Genomic DNA, 20,628 nt, shown 5'->3' with positions numbered 1-20,628 from the left:
TATGCACCGGGGCTTGCCTGGGCAAGATATAACCAAGGATTTTCATTCCACCGTGGGGACATGATCACCAAGGCACCATCCTCCTACTACTCCGATCGACTCCAGATCCATCGTTTTCCTATTATGATATTCGCAGATGCAGCGCAGAAAACGTAATTAACCAACAACAATCGCAACTCTAAAAAACACTATTATGCTTCGCAAGCTAACGGGCTAGCTCTAATAACTAACGTACTAGTCTACGTCATCAAGTAAGGCTTCGTTTCCAGAAAATATTTTAGTTCTACAATCCCAAAGTGTTTCGGCATTTTATTGATTAAATATATATTTTTGAACTAGGGCTCCTTAGCTACCCTAGCAACTAATTATTATGGAGCTACAACACTTATAGTGAGCACCTAATAATGTTAGAAATTTTCTGTAAAAATTCCAGAGCCAATACTACTACCAATTCCTCACAATAATTCCTACAAGTTGATGTTTTAACAATATTAAGTGCTTCCAATTAATTAGATTACACTTGAAATTTCCATGAAACTATGTGAACAAAATACACTAATAGGTAGATCATGATTTTAGGAACTGAACAAAATTGGTCTCACAATTTTTGGTCAACTACATAAATTTCTATTGAATTTACAAGTTTGGTTTTTAGAAATTAATTTAGGAAATGCTTTAGAAAAGAAAAGGGCTGGTGGTGACTTAATCGGCCCAGCAGCCCAGCGTGGGGGCGGCCATGCGCGTCGCAATAGTCCAGCGCGGCCCAAGACTGGAAGGCCCACGCGCGCGCTCATGTTTTGCAAAAGAAACCCAGGACTAACCGGTTATTACGCGACGCCTCGAATCACTATTGCACGAGAGACGTGTTTTACATTAAGGACCTTGGAACATGTTACCTTCACAACGGGGCGGTCCCTGTCGTACCCACACACGACAGCACGGCATACCGGTGGCAACGACGGCTACGCCGGTCGAGCTAGACTCGCTATGATAGGAATAAAGGGTCAACCACCATCTACGACTAAACCCGCAAGCATGTATGGCGGTTGGGAACTCAGTGGCATACTGCTGGGAGTGGTAGCGGCGAATGGCTAGCCGCGGCGGCGGCGTGCCTGTTCTGATGAACCTACGCACTCTTGGAAGGGTAGAGGTAGCAGAGAAGCATCAGTAGCTCACTGTGGTTCACGCTCCAATGACGGTTGAAATAGGGGAGCGCTGGGGTGGTCTGACCACGTGCGACTGAGCGGGTGGTGACTCTCTAAGCGTGGCACTATCGCGTCACCGCACCCACAACAAGAAAACCAAGCCAACCTATCTTGAGCACCAGCTAGAGTGGATCAACATGAGTCCAGAAACGCAACCAATTGGGTTCTTTCCCCACAGATTGGGACTTACCCCCGATCCACTGGTTGTGGCGACACCCATGGCCTACGGCGAGCAAAATGCTAAATTGGCTATCAGTAGCGCTCGACTAGGCATGGGAAAGATGGGACACCAAGTTGCCTTCTTATGCCACCTACTGGTACGAGGAATCGAACTGAGCTAGGCGAAATTGAGGGCGGAAATGCGGAGCTCTGGCCATGGTATTGATGTGGAGAGTGCACCCAAGCGTGGGTGAGCGGATTAAGACGGGGCGGCTCCATTTGATGGAGGTAGCTCGAACACGTGCGCACATGTGATGGTTCATGGGCTAGGCGTGACACGCTTGAATGGAGCGGCAAGACCCGAGCGGGGCTCGCCGGTGTTGGCTAGCAGGTGAGGCAGGGAAACATCTCATCACCACAGTGATCGGGGTCGTCGACCGAGGCGTGGTGGCAGCGACACATGTCCAAAGACTCGACGTAGTAGGTAGGATGAAAAGTGAGGCGAGTGCCACGATGGCAAGGCGGTGACAACCGTAGCTCCGCCATGGCCCCACGCATGGCTCGGTGGCTGGCGTTGGTGCGCGCACACCGCGGCTGGGTGACCAGACCACTGCCAGCCGGGTCGGGCCATGCAAGACCTGGGCACAGCGCAGCACGGGCCTAGCGCATGCGTGGGCCAGCGACCGTGGCTTGGTCGCAACATGACCCCGGCGCCACCACGCAGTGCCCGCAGTGACCGCGAACCTAGTCCGAACGACTACCCTAGGTGACGTGCACACATTTCAAAGCGTAGCAAAAGTCACTAACAATCATAGTTGAGGTTCAACTAACTCCCCTATTGTAAAGTCCATATTGGCAAAGACCTAACAACGCCATCGCCATGACCAGAGGACCACCAGGGAAGGAGGTAGATGGATGCCAATGTAAGATCATCGCTCTAACATTAGTTCATGAACAGAGCACCAACGACACGACTTTGACACATTTTAACGAGGTTCGGGCAATTTTTGCGAGGGTACCATGACACCCAACACCACTACCACCTAAGCCATGCTCAAGTACTCACTTAGAGGCAACCAACAGTACGAGAACATGCAGTTAGTGTTTAAACAATTTGGGTAGAATTTGAGTGTCAAAACGGCATGGTCTACTATCATTTCCAGACTTAGAAGTGGGTAAGGTTCGGTTAGAACTAACAAACATTAGCACTTTTGTTGCAATTTTTAATATGTCTAAACCTTATTAATTTCAACCAATGAATATTTCACTCAATAGCCCATACTACATATAACCCATCAGAGCAAAACATTTAAGCACCTTTTAACTATTTTGCTCAATATAACTCACCAAAAAATGACGTTCATAACCTAAGTTCAATTTCTTGTCGATTCAACGAAAAGTTCTAGTTTAAATTTTGGATTTGATTTTTGAGCTCTCAAGAACACTAGTTAACAACATTTGTTTTCAAAAATTAAAGTTGCATTTTCAACTACACCACTTGCTCATCATCTTTACTTAAGTACTACACACAAGTTATATTTTATTTTTGTTTATATAAATGGTTTTTCGTTGACCTTAACCTAGGTGCTAAGCAAGCTCGTAACACCAGAAGTGTTACACCCACCCATGGATCCTTAGAGTGAGCGCTATACGAACTTATGCATGAACATAATGATAATCTAACTATACTAAGCATATAATCAAAGTAGACGATGAACATTATAATGAAGAAAATAAATGAGATGAATATGGATATTGTCATAACAATTGTAACTAGCATATAAAAGTAATGGAGGTACAAGAGAGAGGGGTACAAAGATTATACCAAACCACGCTCTTGACAAGATTGAGAATCCAAGCGACATGCTTGCCTCCCTCTAGACCTAGCCTAACTAGCTATGCCCTAGAATATGGTGGAGCTCTGAGGATGATTAGGGTTTTTGTCTTTTCAAATGACTTATTGCCTTCTGAGGGCACAGGGGCTGATATATATAGGCCGGAGCGTCCAACATGAGTCCTTGGATCAAACCAACTTAAAGGACGATGTAGATGTAATCTAGGAGGCGGTGGAGAACCGACATTGCAACGAGGGGCTAACAGGTGGGTCTCACCCTTTGCTTCGGTGTGGAGTCCTCTCGAGTCTTTTAGAACCTTCTGGTGTCTGTTTCGCTGTGGATAAGCACAATTAAATCTGACATGTAGGTCCACCTTGATGGTTTTCTGGATAAACCCTATAGAAAATATAGATTCACCAAAACTCATGGAATTTGTTAGTTTAAACTCCTAAACCTTCATTGGTGATTATATTTATGCCCTTATACATGTTATATTGATGGTTTATAATGGTTGTTAACTACCATCAACAGAGGGGCGGATTCTAGCTCCTGCTATCAAGAAGGCCAATCCAAGCTTGCTGCATCCGCTATGCAGGTTTCGGGCATAAGCTCTTATGGGCCTGGTGCTCTATTCATCGATGGTGGCATCCGTGGATGTCACTCTCCTTCTTGAAGGCATTGATGCAAGCACACCCGCTTTCGTGCGCGCCCTCACATGGCCTTGTGCTCTCCTCTGTTGCTCTCTCCCTATCTTGTTGTTGGTATGGCTACCCTCCTACCCCTTGGCTTCTACAAACACTACTTGTTGTCAAGTGCTCACCATCAACGGTTTGCTCTATCATTCTCTAGATCACTTGAGTGCTTCGTTTCATCATATGCTGGGTTACGAGGACCTTGATCTCCTCTCTGGATCTCCTTGTTCTCCTCCTGGCGACCCTCCCCCTTTGAGGCTTCCTTCCCCCAAATGGCGTTGGTGGGCGTTAGTTGGAGCCTAGATGTGCTCTTAGGCGACGCTACCCACGACTGCCGCCTGTTGGCTCTGACTCAATGCCTTGTAGCTTCCTGGCTGCCGTCTATTGGATCCCACTCAATACCTTACAACTGCATGTGGTGTGGAGCTTTTCGAAGTATGTCTTTGGTGGTGGCACATATTAGGAAGTGGTGCTTGCAGTCGCTTCGGTTAGTAGGTGGAATTAGAAGCTGAATCATTGTGTTTGTTGTTGTTTTGTTATTATGTGTTGTAATCCCTCTCTCTCCTACTTGTCATGTACTTCTTGGAACTTTGTATTGGGATTGGCACCACGCCCTTCCACCCCCGGCATGTTCGGCATCTGTCGAATGAAAATTCAGGTGGGGAGGATTTTCTCCCCCTCCTCCCCAATGTGGACCTCAAAATAAATAAATAAAACTATTCAACCACTCAACCTATAAATATTATTAACTTACTCCCTTCAAATATATGGCTTATAAAAGGTGTCGTTGATTTAACTAGGGCCTATCTGAACTCATAACTACTCTCCATTATTTAAATAAATACAAAAGCATTTGAAAAGTCCAAAATTTATCCTTAAATATAAATGTTTATAAAAACTATGCATGCCCAAATTTACAACTAATTAGTCGATTTTGTCATAATTGTATAGGAACTGTGTAGTATAACCTAACGGTAATGATAGGATGCGGATGTCCATCCCTTCGGACGACCTGCACCCGTACTCCGCTCGCTGCTTCAGAGTGCACCCGCACTCTGCCTCTGTATCTAAAAAAAGACAGAGCTGCTCGTCTTCTCCACCACCCACCGTGGCCTTCTCCAGCGTGGCAGCGTCGCACCCACACTCCATCCCTAGCCGCTCCACAGTCCGCGCCACCATCCGACGCCACACCCCCATCCACCTCACCCATCGCAGAAGGGGAGGCATGCGCCTGCGCTTGGGGAGTCCTACGCTTGCACCCCCATCAACCTCACTCGTCGGCAGGAAGGGAAGGCATGGGTGTATGCTGGGCCGTTGATGTTCCTCTGAATAGCGCATGTTGCAAGTGTATGTTTCAAGTGTTTCAGATATTTCAAAGGTATGTTGCAAGTGTTTCGTATGAATGTTGCAAAAGTATATCGGGATGTTGCCGATGTTGCAATGACTATACACGTATGTTGCAAGCGTCTGTTCTAAATGTTTCATCTGTTTTTTCAAGTGTATGTTGCAAGTGTGTTTATTTGGATGTTGCATATGTTTCACATTGCAAGTGTCTCAGACGCATGTTTCAAGTATTGCATATGCCTTCAGACGTATATTGCAAATGTTTCATATGAACGTCTCAAAAGTAGAGCGGGTGTTGCACGTGTTGCAATGGCATTGGGTGGCTGGCGGACACCGGCCTGTCATAGGGCTTCGGCTCCTACCTCGCACGTCGTGCCTCGCCCTCTCCTCTCCTCTCCTCTCTCCTCCGTCCCCTTCCTTCCCTTCCCTCCATCTCGCCACGACAGTTTGAGCTCAAAGGGGAACCCCTACCTGACAAGTAGGTTGACGCCCGCGGAGGTGCTGGGCCCGGGTGGTGGGCCGATGGCGGCATAATGCCTGCGTGGTGGCCCCGGAGCAAGCTAAGGTCTGTGCTATCCGCTCGCTACACGTGAGAAACAAGCAGCCGCGGGCATACGTCCGGACATCCGGTGCTAGTAACGCCCCCTAACCTAAACAACCATTCAACTTAGAAAAACCATTAATAACAAGGATTAGCCCAACAGCTAATGAGCAATTTAGTCAATCAGAAGGTGGCCCACCTGTTTAATGAGGGCACTCTTGCTCGTGGCTTGTAAGTCGTCCTAGAATTTCTAGAAGAGAAACTTTCACCCATCGTACCTAGCCTTTGGCCCCGTTCACGTGCCCTTAAACCCGGCTTGATTCGCTTATTTTTTCATCCGGAACAGTGTTTTTCTCTCACAAATTCATCCAGCATTTCTCTAAACCATCCAGATTCCTCTAGAATTCAGACAAGCGATTTGTTGATTCGTTGTTCAATCTGATTTGATCGGTACTCGGCTCTGTCAGCACGGCTTTCGGCTTCAATACGACTTGCATGCAGGTTCTGGATGGCATGTTGACTGGTGCACAAGGAGGTGGCTAGGGCTCGGGATCGAGCCGTAGCTCGAGTGGCAAACGCTGGTGTAGCGGCCGGTCGTGGGTTCGAGCTCTGCTTGACTCATGATCCCAACCGGGGGTTTTTCTCTTATTTAACAGGTGGAGCCTCTCTCGCGTGGAGCTACAAAGAGATTACGGCACGCCCGTCGCCTACGAAGTCTTGGATAGTTTTGGTGATCTCCTCAAGGACGCGATCTTGAAATCTAGGTGTAGTTGTAGGGTTTGTGAGGTGTGAGTCCGTTGGCTAGTTTCATCCCCCGAATGTTGGGGGCAGGGTCGCAGGGATTTGGGAGGCGCCGTGGAACAGGTTCAGCCTTCAGGAACGTCTAGTTGCATTTTTAACCTGTGACCGCCACAGTCCACGTAGGTCACCGACATGGCAAAATACGCTGCGTGGCATACATATGACTGTACACGCACACATTCATCTTCACCCATTAGTTTCCACATTTTGCAAGTAGTTGGACTAAAGTGATATCATCATACAAGTATGCATGATCGGTGCAATTTACTCTTTGTAGAACTATTTATATCTAGGGACTGAAGGACTAGAGGGAGTATCAGACCAGGTTCAGTAAAGCCAACAACCACAAGAAGTACAGAGATTGGAACGGGAGATTCTGTATTGGTTCTTCATGTCTCCAAGAGCAGTTCTCCTATTCTCATCTCCTAGAGAATCAATCTCTGATGGGGATCAACCTTGATAGATAACCAGTAATAAATAACTCATGCAACATATTACCATGTATATGGTTAATTTATTGTAAACTATATTTATCATCAAATAAGCATCAAACGATCATATATACATCATCATATCACTCAGGTTCAGAGGCATAGCTTCCTTGAAGCCAACGGTGGTCATGGTCCCTGTCTTGAAATTTGCTTCATTAAACACTAATTGTCACCATATGCATGCTAAGAATAACATCAAATATACTCCATGTTTGTGTATATCCTTGCAACCCCCTTCTTCCACACACGCCACTCTGCCCTGAGATCTTGTTCAAGCTCCGCCACTTATCACTAGTTATTATAGGTTATGACATGACAATAGCATTGAGCTAGATTAATGGGCTTCGCCCATGAGAGAAAAAAGTTACAATTTTCTATGGAGAAATAGGGATCGGTGCTCCACTGACAACTCTAGATAGACCTTTTTGAGTTTCATAGGAGACAAGTGCAACTACCCTGCGGTTTTTGAATCTAAATGCTTGTGCGCAAGGGTGAAATATATGGAAGATTTACCATGATCAGCAAAACTATCAACTAGTAGGATCACTAATGTTTTAAAGACCATTAGGTGCAAAGTGTGTCCACTCGAACAATTCCCAAAACAATTGTTATCGGTAGAGTACATTTGTGCGCGCAAGCGCCAGAGTCCAAGCATGGGGAGGAGAGCAGACACATGATCCATTATACTCCATTCATTCGCTGTTCGACTAATGGTTTTTGTGGCCGATAAGTCGGCTGATGCTGCTTTGTTGTGAGAGAAAAACACTGCACCATGGCTGATAAGACGTTCTGATAAGTTCAAGCTATGTATATCAAAAACTATGTATAAAAAAAAATCAAAACAATCTATAGTTTAGAACAGAGGGAACCATAATCATTGAGCACTATTGCTAAGGGGTGGTGGTGAACCCAACAATAAAAAAAAGACGGACCCAGTGCAGAGAGCTCCCACTCTGTACGGGGTCTACGGAAGGGTGTTAGTGACAAGCCTTACCCTGGCCTATGCAATACGAGAAGACCACGACTCGAACCCAGGACCTTCCGGTCATAGACAGTAAGACTCTACCGCTTGCACCAGGCCCGCCCTTCTAGTGAACCCAACAATGTTATTATAAATTTCTATCATGGAATTTGTAATTTTATCCGGGTCTAAAAGTCACATTGTGGCCTAAGATGGATTTTTTTCAATCAATGCTTTTACAAAGCATTTTGGGCACATGAGCCAGGTAAAACAAATAGTGTCCAATAGTAAGAAGGCAGCAATGTACTGCATATTTGGGGAAATACATTGCATAACACATTGTAAAACCAAATGTGCCTTGGCAAATGCACAGAAAAGCAAGCAGAAGATTGTAACGGCACTAGGTATCATGAAATTTCCTCAGCACATTTCACAAACATACAAAAACTGCATGTTTTCACTAAAGGAACACTGTCGGCGCCACTTCACGAACAAATCCTTAAGCGTTGACAACAGAATGAATGTTTTCCACAGCATAATTTCTTTATTGAACAAGTGATTGCAGTGTTGGATACCCTCTTTACTGTTGGGCCTCTGACTCTTTCTTCTCCAGGTACCTGCAAAAATCAAACTCTGACATCAACTTTTTTTACGTGCTAGCTTCAATATTATCAAAAAGATAAATTGGACAGGAACCAGAACAAAAAAAAAGCTGTCAAAGGAAAACAGTTAGCACAGCGAACTTGGTACTGAACTATTATGCTGAAGGAACAAATTCACTTCACAAGCCTTACCCCTGAGCCCTAGCCCAGCGAGATAACTGATAGAGCTGAACGCTTTCATTGGAAGCATGGCATGCCAGAAGCAAATAATTTCGGGGCTGTACCATCCATGCAAACCTCATGAAGAGTACAGAATACACACACATGGCTGCATAAAAACATAAGCATCAACAACAGTTTGACGTGACCCATCAAATAGGCAGTGTGAGACAATCCCTAGTAATTCCTACCTGCTGTCATATTGCCAGATATCATTTCAGGAGGCTTGTTCATGTCAACCAAACCCTGCAAACCAAATACAGAATCAAAAGAGATATAGTTTAGTTGGCAAAAGAAAAAAAAAAGAAAAAAAAAAGAGGAGTTCAATGAAAGGACACACAACTTAGAGGGTAATGGAAGCTAAATGTAAAGTCTAACTGTATACTATATACATAAATATATGGTTAATGCGTCTGTCAGAGGGATTTACCTAGAAATCTAATAACTTTTGCAGGTTATGGTCAACTTACAGAGTCAAAGTTTAGTAATTGAAATTTAGGGTGGTTTAGTTGGAACAAGAAAAATGATCAGGTCAAACATTTGTTACTTAGCACCCACGAGAAAACAATGTGATGATAGATAGTTGCTGAATATGGAGTAACTCAGAATGATAACTGTCACTGTAGTTTTATGCCAGCTTACCCCCCCACCACCAGAAGAAACAATTTACAGCAACCCAAGGTACAGTCGAACATTATAAAAAACTTGACCTGCCCAAGACAGCCCCCGAGCAATGCCTAGTAGAGAAGATCTCTCACGCAGATCAAGAAAATCCCCGAACCTCCGCCCCTGCACCCTTACACGGGACCGTTCACCACGTGAGATGGTTCGGAACCACCGTGCTTTGAGTGAGTCGGACGAGGGGATTTTTTTACCCAGGCCACGTAAATCCGCTCCCTCTGGGAGTCGAACCCGGGTCGCTGGGGTGCCATGTGGCCGCTCTAGCCATTTCAGCCAAGAGTCCGTTGGCGAACATTATCAAAGTATTAATGCACAAAAGGAAGATCGCCCTTTAAAATATTAATAGCTAGAACAGATTACACCATGCAACTGAGTGCCCAATAACTCCAATGCCAATATTAGGACCCATCTGATAAGTTCAGCTGAATACAATTTGCAGGCACCTTGAAATATACCTAAAACAAGATATCTAAGATTCTAAGTCTGTAACTGTGTACATCTTGAATTAAGTTGTTAGTCCAATCAAGCCTGAAGCACATAGAAGAGAAATACACAGTCAAGCATTCAAGCCCATGAAGCACCTGGAATTATGGAAACTCCCTTTAAGCCCTAACTGTGATACTAACACTTATAGTACCTTGTTTCACATCAGACACTGACTCACATAGAAGAGACATGAGAAAGAACTTTCTTGCAGATTCAACTGATACAACAAGGCAGCAATCGTTTGTCCTTGCTTCTAAATAGTATGTTTTGTGACTAATTAACTAAACCAAAATCAAGAACATTCTTCTGCTTTAGCATCTTAGCTCCCAGAATAAAATCCTACCGATGTTTCTCACAAAGCAAGGGGTGCTCCGAATCCCTCACCCTACAAACAGATTAAAGCCATTTTCGACATGACAGAACTCGGACACCGCTAGCATCAATATAATTGCGAAATTACGCTCGGTGCGTTGTTAAAGTCCACGAATCGCACAGATTTGCTAAGAACCCAAGCATGAACTGCAGAGGCGTACCGCGACGACGAAGCCCCAGTTGGCGACAGGGCCCCAGAAGTGGGTGGTCTTGGGGCCGACGGGGCTGTTCAGGAACGATTTGAGCGCCGTCGCCATGGGGGAAGAGGAAGCAGCCGAAATCACCTGCCCATGTCACGCATACCGAATCACCACATCAAATCCAATAACAATAACAGCGAAATCGGGGTGCGGCGATCTCGACAGGACGTATGACCAGCCGTAGCGTTCCGCGAGAAGATCCACCAGCCCGTAGAGGGAGGGAGGAAGGGAGGGATACCTAGCGCAGCTCTCGTCGACAGCGGCGGCGGGACAGGCTCACAAGTCGACGAGGGCGAGGTTGGTGGAGAACGGGGGGAACAGAAGAGGACCAGTTGTCCAGTTGCAGTTGGAGAAGATTATAAATGGTGCAAGTGGGCCCGGCGGTATCATCGCATTCAACCGTGGAGAGAGCAACATAAATTCTAGTTCAAATTTGAAGATCTTTTTCTCGAAATTGTTGCATAATTCTTCTCTTCTACTATATCCGTTCCAAATCATAAGTTTTAAACCAATATATAAAAAATACACAAGCATCTACAACTACAACATCAAACTACATTTATTACTCATCAGATATACCGAGACATATGTTGACAGTGTATTTGTTATATTATATAGATGGTAATATAATTTTCTATAAATATTGTTAAAATTAGTAGCCTTGTTCTGCAGCACTACTTTAGCAGTATTTTTCAGCGAATGAACAATATTTTTCTGTTACAACAAATTAGCGTAAGCTAAATTTCAGCCAATAAGTTTGACTTAGGATAATAAAGCTAAAACAATCTATACTTCCAATGGAAGAAGTAATAAGCAAACAGATACACAACACAGAGTGTTCTTAAAAAGAGGAGTCTAAACCTAATAATGCATTGGGCACGTAACTTTGAACATGATCAGATCAGGGCGGACCCTGGGCCTCAGCCGGCTTACCATTTGCTCCATCCGTAGTCAATATTTGTAAATAAACCTACAACATGCATAACCGAGTTTTTCACGTACGTCACATCAATATTGGCTTGTGGTAATACATAAATTGTACGGTCGAAGCATGAGCTTCGTAGTTTCGTCATTGTTCAGAGCGACTATGGTTTATGGTCAATCTTCACCGTTGGGCCTCCTAGCTCTTTCTTCTCCATGAACCTGCACACAATCATATAAAAACTCCGACATTAATACCTTACTATTCCCTCTAGGTTGTGCCCTGTTCGCTAGAACTTATCAGCCGTACCGTTTCAGTGAAATAAAAGTGTTTTTCTCTTACAACAAATCAGCATCAGCCGTTTTTCCAGCCAGGCGAACAAGGCGCAAAACCCCGTAATGTTTTCGTTGTTATAGGAAAATTGCAATCCAAGGCCAATGATGTTCATTGAGCTTTTGCAAAGTTGTAAGATTGAATAGATTACAAGTGGAGAAGCTTTACCCTTGAGCCCTAGCCCACCGAGACAACTGGTAGAGTTGAACACATTCGTTGCAGCTGTGGGTTACCATAAGGAAGTAGTTCCGAGGTCGTACCATCCATGCAAACCTGACGAAGAGTGCAGAATACACACACAAAACTGCAAAAAGAACATAAACATCAGCGATGGTTACAAAACTGCAAAAAGAACTATGAGACATACAAATCCCCAAGTATTTTCACATACCTCCTGTCATATTGCCGGATATCATTTCAGGAGGCTTTTTTGTGTCAGCCACACTCTGCAAAAATATATATAAAAAGTAAAAAATCCTCAGTGTTTATTAGTTGTGATATACCGGCAAGTAAGAGCGAATGAAAACAAGTAGAACCAAATGTGAATCAGATATTGTGTTTTAAAAGTTATTTCATATTTGGAAACTTTAGCGAAAAGTTAGTAAAACCATTTCTTTTTTCTTAAATCCAAATCACATTAAATAATATGAGCATTTATATTCATATGGTTAACTTTGTATTTACAGATAGTGAATAAAGTTTAATATTAACATTTTTATTTGTTTCATATTTATTAGAATATTTATGAAGTTATAATTATAAATTTTCATGTATGTTTATCAATATATTGGAATATTTAATAAATTTAAAATTTTAGTTTGGTCCATAATATGTATAATACCGTAAATATATTATAAACAGAGAAGTAAATTTTAAAGAAAAAGTTATAACTCTGCATCAAAATGGGTTGAAAGCTCACATAAACCTTAATATAATTAGAAAAACAAACAACATGAGATTATTATCCAATAAAATTCTAAATATCCTATTAATATTTGTATCCATATTGGATTTTAAGTATCCATATTCCTATCTGATAACCGAGATGGCTATATGAATCCATATCCAGTATCGAAAAAACACTTGGGTATTTGTGCCCCTTTGAGGCTTTGTTTGGATGTAGTTGGATTCGTATTAATTCACATGTGTTAGGGCGGATTAGAGTGAAATTTGAACTAAATTACATCCCAATCCACTCCAACACGTGTGGATTGAGGTTAATCCGATGACATCCAAACAAGGCTTGAATGGAGGACGGTGAGAAATGTCCCGTTTCATGTTCCATGCTTTCTCACAAGACACCATGAATTAAAATTGAAGGTCCCACATGTTAAGAATGGCATGGAATATTTTCAATATATTCTCTATATTTTAAATTGTAAGTCGTTTTATCATCATAAGTCAAACTTCTTTAATTTGATCAAGTTTATGGACAGACATGGTAACATTAAAATAATCAAATCAAATGTATTATTAATGTATATTTAAGTTTGGTTTAATAACACCGCATTGATGTGCTAGGTATTTATCCATTCCCATATAACCTTGGTCAAAAGTTATACTAGTTTGATTTAGAGCTAAACTAAATCGACTTATAATTTAGAACGGAGAGGTAAGATATATGAGCTATACTCTCTTCGTTATATGTATCGTTTTAGCTTTCTATCAGGTACAACAAAGATTCCTCAAACCTAGACATAGGGTGTGTCTAGATACATTGAGAATCGGATATAGTGGGACAGAGAGAGTACTTTAACGTGAACAGGCTGAGCATCAATGATGGGAGGTCTATTATTCTGGTTGCAACTTGCATCGAATCATTTTGGTTTCCTTTTCCTTTTTCGATTGGGACACGCAAATAAGTCATTCCCTGATAAGAAAGTAACATGTGCAAATAATAATTTGTTCCCGATAAGAAAGTAAATATATGTGCAAATAATATGTGGTTTTGTATTGTTTCCCATGAGAGAGATTCAGCTATGGTCTATCGATCTTAATGAAAGTTCGAAAGACACTTCTTGAAGAAACAAAGGATAGAAAAAGTCTGTCGGCGCTGTCAAGTGTCAACAGTTGGCTGCAGCTTGCGGAGTTTTTGGAGCTATGGTCTGTCTGTATTGATCTATAAGCGTTCATTCAGTGGGATTCCGATCAGCGGTGCAACGAAAATAGACTGAAATGCAAGATTCGATTCGTATACAGGGGCATGCAGAGCATCCATTTTCATGCTTAAACCGTTTGATTCGAGACACACCAGCAAGTGCGACTCAGACAAGATAAGACTGACACAAATGACCTGCGAGAGAAAGTGACTCGCTCACTCAAGCAAGTCAAATTATACGTCAGATACTACTGGTGCTCAAGCTCAACAGCTCAGCTCATGCCTGAAGAGAGACGATTCACGATCAGGAGCTCTCAGCAAAGACCAATCAATAGCAACCACGCTCGGCAAAGAAGTGAACGAACCCCGATCGAGTCGACAGCAGGACGTGTACGTACGTACCGCGAGGATGATGCCCCAGTTGGAGACGGGTCCCCAGAAGTGCGTCGTCTTGGGGCCCACTGGGCTGTTCAGGAACGCCTTGAACGCCGCCGACATGGCGGGCAGGCTGAGATGAGGCCGGCCGGCCGGCGACGAGCGAGCGAGGACGCGGAGTCCGTGGACCGTGGAGGAAGAAGACTGGCTAGGCACGATTCCGCGGAGTAGTTGGAGTAGCTACTCTAGAGTGATGGGAATTGGACGATGGCAGACGTTGCATATAAAGGAGGGATCCAAACGCCACCACCACTGGTGACTGGTCCATTGCTACTTTACTTTTTATCTTCTTGCCGTCCGGTCCGGCGGCTTTGGAACGCATTAGGTTAATCATGTACAGTCCACGTCGTGCTGACTGTGCTGGCTTACAAAGCACAAGAACTGCAATGCCGCCCATTTCTGATAGATGATGCTACGTATAAGCTGCCAATAAACGAGGGGAACCCTGCTTACTCCCGATCGAGAAAAACAAGGGATTAATCGACATGTGGTAATCTATATTGTATGGGAAGACAGGGTTATGAAATGTCGGGTTCAGTTGACAGAAGATGCAGTAGAGAGATTAGGATTATGGACTCAGTGTTGGAGCATGTGGTTGGTTGGTCAACTCAAATACGTTCCTTTTGGGTTCTGCTACCGTAACCATCCTTTGGCTATTTTGACTTCAACATAATAGCGTGGAGCCAGTTCCTTTGGCTATTTTCTTTTCAATTCTTCACCCCTAAGAGTTACACAGATTTTAGCTTAGAGTATAATGTTTGGTTGTAGATTTTATAAATGCGTGTAAGCCAATTTAAATCCCCTTACAATATTTGGTTGTAGATTTTATAAATGCGTGTAAGCCAATTTAAATCCCCTTACAATATTCAATCAAGCCATCGCCAATAATGGAGAGCAGTAGAGCATCCTCATCCTCTGATCTTCGTTGGATGTCGATGTAGGAGCTCCTTTTCTGTCTGACTCTCTCTGATAGGTGTAGCGTCGAGCCGTTTGTGATATCAAAACCATTGAATGCTACATCACCAAATCATATTTTTCCTGAGGGCAAGATTAATGACTTCTAAAAAAATGAAGGGAAACTACAGATTAATTATATTTACTGGATGGAAAGAAAAAAAATGCACTGCTAATTTGACATTAGCAGTATTATGGATCCAATCTTAAATTGTACAGCCAGTCTTCTCACAAATAAAGCATTGGAACATCACTTCATTGCATTGATCCACAAGTATTTACAGTTCTTCAGAAATGAGCACATCAGGAACCCCCACGCCCCACCTACTTCGAGGGGCGGTTCTACCACTTCGGTTTATATATAAAAGCAATGTAATGGTAACAAAAACAAAGAACAAAGGATGGGAATAAAGGCCATTCTTTCTATACAATGTACATGGAAGTTACAACAAGGTGTGGCTTGTTTAACAAGAGAACATGTCTGTCATTTTCTGTCAGCAGTTAAGTTTGACACCACACGGCTACCAGCCCTGCTCATCGTTTTCGATATGAGGGGCTGAAGCCGCTTGCTACTTGAAGTTTCACTGGTGCCTGCCCCTGGATTCTGATACTCCTTCTGAAGCTCCTCAAGACGAGTCGATACCTGAAAAAAAAAATACGACAGAACCATGGTATTTATTATCTTCCATGTAGGGCAGATTTTCATGACTGTCAAATGAAACTCAGATAAAGCAGATGGAGTTTGCTAGATTTTCTTTCACGTCTGAATGTAACAAAGCGAGACAACTAACATGCTAGTCCAGTTATCTAAATTTGCTACTTCAATGCCCTATTGGGACACAAGTGAAATACAAAATACAGAGGTAACAGTGCAACATGCTATATTGCAAACTAATCGAGCACCACAGTATTGGAAATATTAGCTAGCAAACAGATGCATCAACATTAAACTCACATAAAGAAGATTACTGAAACATATAGGTTAAAAGAATACTTTATACTAAGAGAATTCATATAGTAGTATAGTACCTTTAATTTATACCATACTAATGAGTTCTCTTATCTTACTATAAAAGGGAGACAGAACATTGTAACCCAAAGCCAAAAGGCAACAAATGGAAATAGTTTCAGAAAACAGCAAAGGTCAACTTTTAGTTTTTGCTATGACGGGAAAATTAAAAGAAACACATGAATATGATACATGCAAGAGCACATTTATCCAAAAGCAAGCACTCATGTAAACACAAGTTTTGCGCAATAAGAAGTGAATTACCTTAAATGAGAAGGCAAGTGGCAATAATATATCTGGATCTGTTGCCTCCTCAGGGAAATTTCTCAAGGAATATAGCAGTTTCTCAAAAGGTAATTTGACCTGACGGTTAGCAATTCAGTATTTCTCAATATTTGTTTCAAATATGGTTTCAAGCGAAAGTGACAGAAGATACAAAATACTAACCAAATCATCATGACAGAATCTCAATAGAGCCAATCCAACTTGGAATACAACCTTAATACCCTGTTAGGTATCAACCAGAAATAAGAAATAGCAACCAGATCAGAAAGTGCACAATATAATCAGTATTTTTTTTGGTATTACATCAACTACAGATTGGTAGATTAGCACCTAAAAATTCAAATGAATATAACACATCAAACAATAGCTTGATCATATGAAATAAACTTTCAAGCCAAAAAGTTTTGGTCGCAAATGAAAAGGGTACTGAGAAAAGGAACAAGCAGCTTTGTTGTTAGAAGACCATTTAAAAGTAGCACAACAATCCATTTCATATAACTACTCCGTCCATCAACAAAAGAATCCAATTCTAGCACAGTAACAAGTTAAAGTATCTTGAGTTTGACTAACTATAAATGAAAAATATCAATATTACAATATCAAATAAGTACCAGTAGATTTGTCATGAGATATATTTTCATACTATACTTATTTGGTGTCATTAACATTAATATTTTTACCTATATATTTGGTCAAACTTTAGACACGTTAACCAAAATTGCACCTAGAATTGAATTCTTTTGTGGACAGAGGTAGTATATCTTAAGTCAAAACTCTTTATGTAAACCAGTGGGGTTTCCTAATGAAAGGAGTTGTACAGATACAAGAGAGTATACTATTTATGAAGCAATAATGCCTAAAGAAAAGTCAAATAAACCAAGATGCAATCTAAACACGAAATACACATATGGCAGGATAAGATTCTAACCTCATAAAGAAACACATCCCAAACTCTAAGAGTTAGATGAAATGGGAAGGAATATGTGAAAACTGTGATAAACCATTGGCTTGCATACATGCTTGGGTTTATCATTTCTTCAACAAAGTGTTGTCCCAATTTTGGCATGAGCTCCATAACTAATTTCTCAAACTGAGACAGATATTGCTGCACGAGCGGCAAACCAGCCTGTTCCAAAGGTAAAAACAGATCAGTAGAAGTTCATAGTATGTAAGTTTACTCAAGAAACGAAGAAATTTTACAATTTTGCATCTCCAGCATTACTAATCACTCAAAACTGAAGATGAACACTGATGGAATACGAGTAGCCAGGAAAATATTTTACTTACTACTTAGTAGTTTAAAATTTATATACGTCAGATAGGATAGACAATAAAGACAGCCATGAAACAAGCATTATGAAGCCCTCAAATTATAACAACTGGAAATCCAAATGTAATCCCAAGATAATAACGATTACCTGATACAAGCCTTCCATTGGTGCATGGACAGCTCCCTTCAGCAATGCGACTAATAACCAGAATGCATCCTCCTCACTCATATAAAGAAGCAGCAGCCCAGCTATAAATCCCATTCCCTGTTAAATGAATTGTATAAACAACAGAATATTATTCAAGAGAGATCTTTGTATCCAAAAATTAGGTCACTAGACTCAACACAAACCTGCACATATCCAACATCCCTGTCATAGACAGAATATGCTTTCAAAATGTTATACAAGGATCTTTGGCCTGGACCATGCCTTTGTTGGAAGAATATATGAGATGGAAATGTGCGTGATATGTCACGAATAATTTCCAATTCAGAGGCCGATGTCTCATATATCACCAGTGTCTGCCCAAAGTATAGCACAGTGATACAAATAAGAGTGATATATATCAATAGCGAGAGCACTAGTCTACATAGTACTCTGATCATTAAGAAATATAAATGCAAACTGTAATAGATACAAAACTAAAAAAATAGGACATTAGTTCCTTCAAAACTATCAGGACTTAAGAGACTAGCCACAAACTTCAGTGAAGTCAATAAAAGCATGGTGGAGTTATCTGTACAAATTTGCACCTCAAGAATGGGATTCAATAGGATCCAATGTTGATGTGAGTATATATAATCTTTAAAAAGTTCAAATATTTTATTTAACAATAATGCATGTATGCCACTTCATGTGCTGTTCCCTTGTTCCCCTGTTTCTCAATCTAGTATAACTAGGCAAATCACAATCATATAGAATGCCAGAAGATGCAAGAAAAAAAGGATCCTTATGGGTACCTCATAAACCCCTGGGTTCATTAGTAAGAGGTCCCGACTGCCTGAAATCAACTGCCAAACAAGTCCTCTGAGACAATCAGGAATTCCTTTCCTTATTCGCCTTTTAACCACATGAGGGTTCCTTCTAACATAATGCTTCCAGTCACTACCACCAACACCTATCATCTTCCTCCATTTTCTTATCCTTCTTTCCTCCCTATAGTAACAGAAAAAAGAAAATAGAATAAAAGGACCTTGAAAGGTAGCTTGTTTAGAGAAATAAAAAGGAAGGTCAGACGGTGCAGTAAGAAAAGTAACTGATTTACACAAGTAAATAGTCTGATACCAGAAAAGAATGATAATATGGTGTCAGAGGCATGAGTAAGGTAGTAATAAAAAGTGCACTTTATCAGTGAAGCAGTCTAATGTATTAGAACCATTCTACCAGTAAGTGCTGACCAAGCTAAGACCCAATCTTATGCACAGAAATGTAGCAAGAGCTGCTAGAAAGAAGAAAATAGAATCTAGGATGATCTTACAACCACCTATGGGAATAGACTAACATATCAAATTGGTAGAAACAAGAAGATACAATGACCCTAATATCTCGAGTATACATGTCTTGTAAGGCAGGTCACACATTCCGATAATACATGTCTTGTAAGGCAAGTCATACCTTTCACGTTCATGTATAGATTTGCCTTTTGGAATTCCATCAGGTGAGTTGCTTTGTTCTGGCTTTATAAAACCAAATCTGTCAACAGCACGAGAAGGAGCTGGTCCTGGTTCAGTGTCATCGGCTGCTTTCTTCTTATCCATCTCGAGTATCTTCAGAGTTCAGACACATCATCCATATATCGAAATCGATATCCTGCCAATTATTTCGAGAAACCGTTGACTGATGTAAAGCTCTGACAACATGAACTTAACATGGAACAAAGCAGAATGTGCATGCTAGAAGACGAAGCGAAAACAGAACAAGCAGTCTTGCCTAATTTCTGATGTGACACGAATTTAGGACAGAGAAATGAACCAGGTTCCCGAAGACCGAAAGGATCAGCTAAAGGAATGTGTGAAACAAAGAAGCCGAAAGGATCATTTAAAGGAATGTGTGAAACAAAGCATACTTTGCAGGTCCAACAGTACCTTCAGGAGATATCGGCCTCTCCACGCTGCATAATCCGATCGCACTAATCGTATGACCCAATGTTCAAAAGCTAGCAATCCATAGCTACTCAATTCGCCTATCCGATGCCCCCCTCAGCCCTCCTCCCTGCAAGCATGGATTCCAAGTTTCCAACAAATGAAGGCGAAGGGGCGCCTCCCGCCCACAAGCCGAATACCCGTAACCCTAGGGATCCAAAAGGACCATGGCAGCACAGAATCCCACAGACCCGACCCCGCGACGAGAACGCGACAAGCCACAGGCAGCATTCGGATCGGGCGCCGCCAGCACCCGGCCGTACCGAGCCCCCCATTCCCGCGAGAGCCCCGCCCGCGGAAAACGAAGCTCGACCGGGACATTTTTTTTCCAATCTCAGGAGGGGAGAGCTAGGGAGACCGACCTGATTTCTCCCGCGGTGCGGCGTGCCCGGAGCTCGGGAAGAGGAGGCGAGGAGAGGAGATACGATTTTGTCTTCTTCGGTCTCGTGCGAGGGTCCTTCGGCGAACTCGACCCGGACGCGGAAGGGACTCGGAATTCTCTCTTTTTTTTTTTTTCCTTAGCCGGACACGGACAGGACGGCACGGCAGAGGCTGGATACCGAGGTGGCTCGGCTCGATATGCAACTCGGC

At 42.3% G+C, this 20,628-nt stretch overlaps 1 protein-coding gene and 1 pseudogene across 3 annotated transcripts; both read right to left on the bottom strand.

Moving 5' to 3' along the window:
* Positions 1-8,414: 8,414 nt before the first annotated feature.
* LOC136536030 (uncharacterized) lies at positions 8,415-14,586 on the bottom strand (annotated as a pseudogene).
* Positions 14,587-15,562: 976 nt separating this feature from the next.
* Positions 15,563-20,537, bottom strand: LOC136537789 (uncharacterized). Of its 3 annotated transcripts, XM_066529757.1 has the most exons (10): positions 19,981-20,393; positions 19,826-19,894; positions 19,511-19,705; positions 18,856-19,051; positions 18,247-18,417; positions 18,044-18,160; positions 17,554-17,751; positions 16,788-16,847; positions 16,605-16,703; positions 15,563-15,974 (listed from the first exon to the last, which is right to left on the bottom strand). In XM_066529757.1, the coding sequence occupies exons 3-10, from the start codon at positions 19,651-19,653 to the stop codon at positions 15,816-15,818; spliced, it is 1,143 nt and encodes a 380-aa protein (XP_066385854.1). In that variant the 5' UTR covers positions 19,654-19,705; positions 19,826-19,894; positions 19,981-20,393; the 3' UTR covers positions 15,563-15,815. The 3 variants fall into 3 exon arrangements, with proteins under 3 accessions (XP_066385854.1, XP_066385852.1, XP_066385853.1); XM_066529755.1 differs by lacking the exons at positions 19,826-19,894; positions 19,981-20,393 and adding an exon at positions 20,400-20,537; XM_066529756.1 differs by lacking the exon at positions 19,826-19,894.
* Positions 20,538-20,628: the final 91 nt, after the last annotated feature.

This window comes from Miscanthus floridulus, chromosome 2, assembly GCF_019320115.1.
Source record: "Miscanthus floridulus cultivar M001 chromosome 2, ASM1932011v1, whole genome shotgun sequence".
Lineage (NCBI taxonomy): Eukaryota > Viridiplantae > Streptophyta > Magnoliopsida > Poales > Poaceae > Miscanthus > Miscanthus floridulus.
This window is presented reverse-complemented; position numbering and strand designations above follow the sequence as displayed.

Coding starts and splice junctions, on each gene's coding strand:
- LOC136537789 (XM_066529755.1), bottom strand. CDS start 19,653: ATGGATAAGAAGAAAGCAGCCGATGACACTGAACCAGGACCAGCTCCT. Junction 17,752..18,043: donor CAATGGAAGGCTTGTATCAG/GTAATCGTTATT, acceptor CCTTTGGAACAG/GCTGGTTTGCCGCTCGTGCA. Junction 15,975..16,604: donor CACTTGCCTTCTCATTTAAG/GTAATTCACTTC, acceptor TTTTTTTTTCAG/GTATCGACTCGTCTTGAGGA.